Source organism: Chelonoidis abingdonii, chromosome 11 (genome assembly GCF_003597395.2).
Source record: "Chelonoidis abingdonii isolate Lonesome George chromosome 11, CheloAbing_2.0, whole genome shotgun sequence".
NCBI classification, from domain to species: domain Eukaryota; kingdom Metazoa; phylum Chordata; order Testudines; family Testudinidae; genus Chelonoidis; species Chelonoidis abingdonii.
The window spans coordinates 11,530,422-11,539,923 of record NC_133779.1 but is presented as its reverse complement, the minus strand read 5'-3'; the positions used below and the strand labels follow the sequence as shown (position 1 = coordinate 11,539,923).

The 9,502-nt window shown below is 49.8% G+C and overlaps 1 protein-coding gene across 1 annotated transcript in view; it reads right to left on the bottom strand.

Moving 5' to 3' along the window:
* The window catches only part of LOC116819961 (uncharacterized), a 39,841-nt gene that overhangs the window by 8,098 nt on the left and 22,241 nt on the right, over nucleotides 1-9,502 (bottom strand). The window contains 1 exon segment of the mRNA XM_075071255.1: nucleotides 7,302-8,172. Coding sequence (XP_074927356.1) covers nucleotides 7,302-8,172 — 871 coding nt within the window.

Below are 9,502 nucleotides of genomic sequence, written 5' to 3'. Positions count from 1 at the left end.
ACCCGGAACCCCCGGTCCCGGCCATCCCCCGCCTCACCTCGTCGCACCGCCCCGACACAGGGGGAGGCCGGGCCGGTTCCCCAGACAAAGAGCTTCCGCCCCGGCCAGCGCAGGGTTAATCCCCAGCGCGAGGATTGGCCCCGATCGCTGTCAGTCACTCAGAGCCCGGCCCCGCTCGACCGCCTCGGGGGCTCAGTCCCTGGAGCCGGGCAGGGGGCAACGGGCCAGGGCCGCCCCCCCCGCCCCCCACGGGCTGCCCCTCTGCAGGGGGCTGGGGCTCCCGGGCAGGGGCTCCCCGCAGAGACCCCCGCCCAGGGCCAGCTCCCTTCCAGGGTCACCAGTCAAGGGATTCAAAGGAGCCACTTCCCCCCAGCATCTTCCTCGGGCTGCCCCCCGGCAGACACCTGCCCCGCACACCCCTTAGTTCTCAGGAACCTGCCCGTGTGAACCCATCTCAGGGTCCTCTGGCCTCTCCAGCCCCTTTCTCAGCTCCCCTGAGTCCTCACACGCTCCTCACTGGGATGAGAGACACTGAACAAAAGCAACAGGGTAAAAATCCGCCCCCATTTGGGAGAGTATGTGGGGCAGGGAGGGCAGAGCAGGGCCTTGGCCTTCTGAGTAGCTGAAGTTACAGGCCAGGTGGGTGGGATGTATAGGAGGATCATGCAGGGACTGGGGGTGGGGCTTTGTACTGGGTGGGGCAGTAGAGGGGGTTACAGGTCTGCACAATATGTAGGTGATTTGGGAGCTGAGTGTATCTTACGTTTCTTGCAGTTCTCCCTTTCCCATTACCCAGCCTCCATCGAGCCAGAGCCTTTTCTTCTGCCTCCTTTCACAGAGTTGTTCCATTGTGTGTAGACCTGGCATAGTTAGGCTGAAATTTATCCTTTCTCTTTGCCATTTAGATGTTGTTCTCCTCTGGTAATTCTCAAGACCTGGGTCTGTGGCCATATTTGTTCCCAGTGTGGTTAAAGGGCAAGGAATTGACCTCAGAGGAGATAGCACCTCCTGGAGCATTATGGCAATCTCAGAGCTCCCAGCCTCAGTGATTGCAGCGGAGTCCTGAGTGTATGTCCCAGACTCCTGGGACCACACAGGATGACCAGACAGGAAATGTGAAAAATCGGGACAGAGAGTGGGAGGTAATAGTAGCCTTTATAAGAAAAAGACCCAAAAATAGGAACTGTCCCAATACAATTGGGACATCTGGTCACCCTAGGACCATAGTACTAACTACCCAGTGTCCTTAAAAGGAGCTGTGAGCACTCCAGTAAACTGATAATTCGCATCTATAGGGATCAGGGGCTGCCCCTCCAGTGTGTAAGGTATGGGGGGCACTGAAGGAATAGTGAGGAGGGAAGTCCATATGGCTGAGAATATGGAGGGACAGGTTGGTTTAGAGAATTAAATTGAGGCATGGAATCCTTTATTGCTAAAGCACTGTGCACTTGATTGGATAACAGAGATTGCACAGTGGTAGTAGGGTCCTCACCAAGAAGATTTGAAGATAATAGGGGTCTCAGCTGACAAGTATTTCAAGAGGGGAGCAGATGCCTGGGGCTCTAATGTAGAGAAAGCTCATGCTGGGTGTTGCATCTCATTGGAGACTTCACAGGGAGAATCAGGTGTCTTACAGGGATGAGCCTTCGGGGCATATGGGGCAGGACCTGTGAGTCTGGGGTTGTGGTAGCTTGGCATCCCACAGTGAAACAGCCACCTCTTTTTGCCATCCCCAAGTGCCCTGTTCATATTCTATCCAGCAGGTGCTGTGTTCTCACAGCCCTGCAGGAGGGGCAGGCAGAGCTGCCAGGCAGTATTTGTTGGGGGATTTTTTGAGTTTCTCACCATCGTGTAGTTCTTGGCATCAAGTCTGTGACTATTCCCTTATTCAAAATGGCCATCATCTCCCATTATTTCCAGCTGATCTAAAGCCAAGTTGGCCTCAGTCAAGATAGTCCCCATTTTCCTGCAGCCTTTGTGTGTGGCAGTGAGGCTGCCCCCGGTATAGGTGACTGCCTCTGCCAGCTCCCATTGTTTTCAAGGAGACTGAAGCCAAACTTCTCAGGGAAGATGGCTGTCGCTCAGTGGTCAGAGGGCTGGGCGGGAAATGAAGAAAAGGGAGGAAGACAAGCTAAGGTGGTTGTTCGCAAACTTTTGCATTAGTGACCTCTTTCGCACAGCAAGCCTATGTGCAACTGCCCTTTATAAATTAAAAACACTTTTAAAAATATTTAACACTATTATAAATGCTGGAGGCAAAGCAGGGTTTGGGAGTGAAGGCTGACAGCTGTGACCGCCCACGTAATAACCTTGCAACCCCCTGAGGGGTCACAATCCCCATTTGAGAACCCCTAAACTAGGGGCAGAGTCTCTCTGACCAGGCAGGCTGGAAGGGAGATTTCTAGAGCTGACACTGAGGCCTGGGATCTCTTCTGTTCCCTGGACCCTCCTACTTCCTTCTGATAGCTTCCCCAGTAGTGTAAGATTCCAGGGCCTTTCCAGGGAGAGGTGAGCTCCTCCTGTGGCCAGCCCTATGTGCCCGTCCTTGCCACCTGCTTGCACTATAGGTCCATCTACGTTTTGAGCAGAGGGTGTAATTTCCCAGTCGAGGAGCCCTAGCCACATTAGCTCTGATTGAGCTGGTGTGCTAAAATAGAGTGTAGCCATGGCGGTGTGGGGGCTAGCTGCCCTGAGAACGTGCCAGGCATCTTGTTGGACTGGTATATGTGGGCAGCTAATCCCTCCTGCCACGCCAACTATACTCTATTTTTAGTATGCTGGCTCAGAGCATCTCGAGCTGCGAATTACATCCCAGGTTGAAGATTAGATATACCTTATGTCAGACAGGCCTCGGTGTCATCTGTTCCCTGGGCAGTGAGAGTGTAGGACTTGGGATCCAGCCTGTCTTGGCTCAGAGCCACACTGGGATTAAGAATATTTATGAGTTGTTGGAGATGGCAAAAACTGACCTAGACCTGGCTCCTCTTCCTACACTTTCACTGGAGTCTCTCTCACTCCTCCTATGAAGTCTACAAAGCAGGTCTTGTCCCCCTCCAGTCCTTATTCATGGCCCTTTTGCTCTTCTTTTGGCAACTCACAAAGTCCTTGGAAAAGGACATTCTGCCATTCCATTTTGACATCTCAGGGCTGCTTTCCTGCGACCTGCATGTTTCCAACACTGACTCCTCAGCAGCAGCTGTCAGAGTCCTTTCTGAAGATTTGGCCACTGGTTAGCCTGTTTGTCAGGGGTCGATGGCAGTGGCAATTCCTGAGTCTTGTCTCCATTACAGCTACCCCTATTCCCTTCCCAGAGAGCAGGTGCACCAGGAGTGAGTTATGACCTAACTTGCCAAGTCACACACTCATCCACACTGAGAACAGCTGGGCTGCAGGAAGCCAGGCATCCAGTCACAATGCACAAGGCTCACTAACTACCTTGAAGTTCCAAGTCTGGTTTTACTTTGTGGTTCAGGGAGCCCAACACTCCAGGACATGTGATGTCTGCATGGCAATAGCAAGATGCCTGCTCCAAAGGGTAACTATCTCTTCCAGACACTCCGTGCAGATGCAAAGATGCTGGGCTAGCATCCATTCTGGCTACCCTGATTCTTACACCGGTCACATTTTAAGGTAAGCGACACCAATTGCCTCCTCCTTACTGTAAATTCTCAAATACTGTAATGTCTTTTCTGGAGTGTTAGGTCCCTTCTTCCCACTGTGTAGTTCCACCTGGACTGCAGACAAAAAGGTAAGAGATAGATGGCTGGGGGTGGAGAAGCTGTCCCTTTATCACATGATATGGAAATCGTGGGAATATAGAAATTGCCAGACTGGATCAGACCCAAGGTCCATCTAGTCCTGTATCCTGAGTGTGGCTAACATCAAATGCTTCAGAGGCTGGTGTAAGAACCCCCCGCAGTAGCAAATATAGGACAATCCACTCCCACATAAAGTCTTATCCTGATTGCCTACAATTAGAGATTGGTGTAAACCCAGAAGCATGAGGTGTAATATCATCACCATAATTTTGTATGTAATAATTACTGTAATTGGATATAAGAATATCCACATATGTATCCAGTCCTTTTTTAATCTTGCTAAGTTTTTGACCTCATGGACTTCCTGTGGCAATGAGGTCAAAAATTACGTCCTCCGTCTAAATTACATGCTGTGTGAAAAAGTATTTCCTTTTATTATTTTTCAGTGTGAGAGTGCGCTAATAGCCGTTGCAGATGACACAAAGTTGGAAGGTATTGCTGGTATGGAGGAAGAATATCATACATGAAGATTTGGATGACCTTGAACACTGGAGTAATAGAAATGGGATGAAATTTAATAGTGCAAAGTCATGCACTTAGAGACTAATAAGAATTTTTGCTATGAAGTGGGCACCTTATCCATTGGAAGTGACAGAAGAGAAAGACCTGAGTGTGTTGGCTGATCACAGAATGCCTATGAGCCATCAATGTGATACAACTGTGAAAAAGGCTAATGCAATTCTAGGATGCATCAGATGAGGTATTTCCAACAGAGCTATGGAAGTGTTATTACTATTATACAAGGCACTGGGGAGACCTCAGCTGGAATACTGTGTGCAGTTCTGGTCTCCCATGTTTAAGAAAGATGAATTCAAACTGGATCTTAAGTATCAGGGCATAGCCTTGTTAGCCTGTATCCACAAAAACAACAAGGCATCCAGTGGCACCTTAAAGACTAACAGATTTGGGCAGCTTTCGTGGGTAAAAAAACCTCACTTTTTCAGATGCATGGAGTGAAAGTTACAGATACAGGCATTATCTGTAACTTTCACTCCATACATCTGAAGAAGTGAGGTTTTTTACCCAGGAAAGCTTAGAATCTTAAGTCTTTAAGGTGCCACTGGATACCTTGTTGTTTTAATGATCTTAGCTTGTTTAGCCTAACCAGACAAAGGCTGAGGGGACATATGATTGCTCTCTATAAATGCATCAGAGGGATAAATACCAGTGAGGGAGAGGAGATATTTAAGTTAAGGGCCAATGCTGACACAAGAACAAATGGATGTATTGGCCCTCAGCAAGTTTAGGCTTCAAATTAAATGAAGGTTTCTAACCATCAGAGGAGTGAAGTTCTGGAACAGCCTTCCAAAGGGAGGAGTAGGGGTAAAAAAACTAACTGGTTTCAAGACTGAGCTTGTTAAGTTTATGGAGGAGATAGTATGATGAGGTTGCCCATCTGAGACTGCTAGCAGCAAATACATCCAAATGCCAGAGATGGGAAACTAGATGGGGAAGGTTCTCAGGTGTCCAGCTGGTGGATCTCACCTACATTCACAGGATCCAACTGATCTCCATATCTGGGGTAGAGAAGGAATATTACCAGAGTCCCTGGTGTTTTTTCGCCTTCCTCTACAGCATGGGTCACTTGAGGGTATGAAATAGAGGAAACAGTGGCATCCTTGTAACTTGAAGTCTTTGAGTCAAGATTTGAGGACTTCAGTAACTCAGCCAGAGGTTAGGAGCCTATTACAGGAGTGGTTAGGTGAGGTTCTGTGGCCTGTGATGGGCAGTAGGACAGACTAGATGATAGTCCTATTGGCCTTAAAGTCTATTAGGCTAATTTGCCCCCCTTTAGTTTCATTCAGGATCCCCAGATTTGTGTGTTATGAGACAAGGAGAATAGAGAATGTCCTGATCTATTGTCTTTATTCCTATTATTTTATATGCTATTATCTTGCCACTCATTCATCTCCTAAGGGAAACACCCCCATCTTATCCATCTCTCTTCATAGGAGAGTTCTTCCAGGCCTTGATTATTCCCTTCATTGTTCTCTGAACCGCCTCTAGTTCTGCAATAGGTGACCCAGTTCAGCACATAGGATCCAGATCAGGCTGCACCCCTGGTCCTCATGTTGCCTGGTGTCCCGCTGCACATCTCAGTCTCCCTTATAAGTGTCTGAGTTCTCCCCTCCCCAGTCGTCCCAATTTCTGCGTCTCTCCCTTACCATTTGACAAACTGAAACACCCCCAGGGGTCTGATAAACCCCTCATTACAGTGATTGGGAAATCAGGACTGCAGATAACAACAAACAAAAATGACAAAAGGGCAAATGACACAGGATAGCTAATTAAGGGACATAATAATGCAGTTAGACCATGTCAAGTGACTAATAAGAATTAAGCATGTAGAGCAATAACTGATGATGAACACTACTCACTTAATTACGATGACTATTCAGACGATTCAACTAAAAAATACCAGCAATTCAGAAAAGCAGCAGACGAGGTAGGTCAGTCAATAAAAATTAAGGCCCTGATCTTGCTTGTGGAAAGTTCATTGCAGGATCAAGGCTACATGCTCAAACTCTCCGAAGAAACAGCTAAAGCGACAGTTGTACTGATGGGCAGCTAAACAGTCACACAATATGCACAAAAAAAAAAGCACATTGCAGAGACAGAGCAGTAAATAAAGAGTTAACGTGGCAGCAAGCAGGGCAGGAGTAGCAAACTAATGAGGCAATGAATAAACACACACAATTAATTACACAGCAAACAAAAATGCTTAGTTTGGGACAGGAAATAGCAGGAAGCTCCTCTCAGGAGATGGGATGATGCGGCACACTTTGGGCATAGTTACAGAGGGACGCTGGACGGCTTGGAAAGTCTGGAGTGTGAAGAGGGTGGTTGTGCAGGCCACAGCGGCAAAGCTGGTTGACACAGATGTGGCCAAACACCTCCCCTTGGATCCACAGTTCCCAGCAGTGCTGGGTCTGATGTCACCTCATGCGTTTGACATAAGCAGCCGCCCTTGAGGAATTCTTTGGTTCTTTTTCCTCATGAAACTGAGAGATCTCGGGCCTCCCAACCCCTGGGAGAAATCTCTTCCCTATCTCGACTGATCTGCTCACAGCCTAGGCAAGTCCCTAGGTATTGCAAACACCCACCCCAAAGCAGCAGAAATACAGAGCCTGTAATAAGCCCCAGCCCAGCCCAGCCCAGCCCAGCCCTTAAGAGAAGCTACAGGGAAACCAGAGCAGATTAACTGATGTTCATGTGGACATGAGAGACAGGCTGCTCAATTGCTAAGTAGAGTAGGTAAGGGAGCAGTCCCTGCTGAGGGGTTTCAGGGGCTGGGACTCCTCAAAGCATAAGGTGAAGCCACCCTCTGTTCTCATGGTTCTTAATCCACCTCATGGGGTCTGTGAGGGAGGGATGGAATTGGTACTGGGAGAAGGGGGCTGATTTCTCCAAGTTCCTTCCATTTCCTCTACTTCACGTTATTATACACACACAGCTGGAGTGGTGCTCTTGGCCAGCAGGTCTCACTTGTTTCTGGCTGCAGCTCTAGCATGGATTCTCTGGTGACGAGCCAGAGAGGATTTGTTACTGAAGCTTTTCCCACACTCAGGGCAGGGAAAGGGCCTCTCGCCCGTGTGGGAGCGCTCATGCACGGTGAGATCAGCAAGGTACTTGAAGCTCTTCCCGCACTCGGTGCAGGGGTACGGTCTGTCCTCGGTGTGGCTTCTTTGGTGCATTGTCAGATTGGATTGCTGGCTGAAGCGCTTCCCGCACTCGGCGCAGGGGTAGGGCCGCTCACCCGTGTGGGAGCGCTGGTGCTTGTTGAGGTCCGAGGGGTTGGTGAAGGTTTTCCCGCACTCAGCACAGGAGTAGGGTCTCTCCCCTGTGTGCAGTCTCTGGTGCGTGGTCAGTGTGGAGAGGTGGCCAAAGCTTTTCCCACACTCCCCACAGGAGTAAGGTTTCACTCCCGTGTGGGTTCTCTGGTGGGTTCGGAGATGGGTCAGTCTGTTGAAGCTCTTCCCACATTCAGGACAGGGATAGGGTCTGTCCTTCTCATGGACTCTCCCATGGACCACGAGGTCCTGCTTCTCCCAGAACCTTTCCCCACAGTCTCGACATCTGTGGGGTTTCTCCATCATGTGAACGCTGCTCTCCTGGCTTTTAAGGTCTCTTACGGTCCTAGGTGTCCCTTGAGCAAGGAGCTGTGGGAACACCCTTGGCGGAATTCGCTCATTCCCAGCCGAGTTTCTCTTCTGCCTCTTGCAGGCTTCTTCCTGCTCAAGTCTGCGGGCGACACTCTCTTCTGATCCGCCTTGCAATGTTCGGGACAGATCCAAGTTTTCTTGCTCTCCGAAACTGGGCCGCTCCTCCGCTCTGCTCAGGATCCTGGCACCTGCTCATTGGAAAAGAGAATTTATTTGAGATCCTGCTGTTGTCAGGAGGAATCACTTTTATCCTGGCAGCAGGTGCCCAGGATGTCCCATCCCATCAGCCCAGTAATGCTTTGTGCCATCCTGAATCATATGCTCTAGGCAGTACTTCACTATTGTGTCGCTTACATCAGTGTCTCAAGAGACATTTCCAATGTAGCACTAAGTCCAGAGTGGTGGTGAATTGTGGTTCCTACACTCCCCTTGCCAGAACATCCCGAAATTCCAGAGAGGAGAGGACACTGGGTGAATGGATGGCAAGGACTCAGCACTGGCCACGAGGAACAGCTATGCAGCCTAGACTCAGCCCTCTCTGCTAAGGCCCTGGAACCTAACACTACCAGAGGTGATGGACTGATTGCCTCTGAGGACACTAGTACAGCAGCCATCTGTCCCAGGAAGCTGTGTCCAAAGGAAGCTATGTGCAAGGGCATGGGTCCCTGTTGACAGTCTGTGAGAGACAGATAATAGACAGACATGATGTAGAGATACTGAATGCAACAAGGTGAATGACACAAGGGAAAGGCTGGGGAGCCACCTGACTAGGACGATGGCTGCACATGCTGAGACCAGCAAAGGGCATCAGCCTCCCAGTGGACAAGAAGCAGTGAGGCTGGCAGAGAAGCATCAGATTGTTCCCCCAGCCCCTACAGGCCAGGCAGGTGGGAATGGAAAAGCCTGGCACAGCAGGAATCAGAGGGAGCACCTTCTCTGTTAGCCATCTGGCTGTTACCAGCCTTGCTGGATATGGCACTGCCCAAGGCATGATTAGACAGCTCTGCAGATCAACCCTTACAAGAGTTAGTGCATCACAGGAGTTTACGCTGGGTGCATGAGAGTGAGCAGGACAGTCCTAGAGCTGCCCGAGAACTGTCAGGGATAGCTGGGGGTGGGACCCCTCCTACTAATAGGGATCTCTTGGGTGGGACTTAACACTTTTTCTAGATTGTGGAGGAACAGCTGAACACATCTGCTGAGGAAAACCTGGAAGGCGCCCAGAAAACTACCCTGTCATCATGCCCAGAAGGGGTAACTGCTCCTCAAAGGATGCCTTGAGTGGGAGAGACACAGGTGGAGGGGAAGGTGAACACAGAAAATGCCACCACCGGAGGAGGGAAACCTACCACCTGACTTGATGCATGGGAGGCAAGTCAGCAGTAGGGGCTATAAGAAAGGCTGGGAAAAGGTCCACGACTGTTATAAGCCAAGTCAGGGAGCACCCACCTGCTGGACAGAACTTTTCTGTGAAGGTGAACAGTCCCACCCAACAGTGTCTGCACAGAGCCCTTGGGTCAG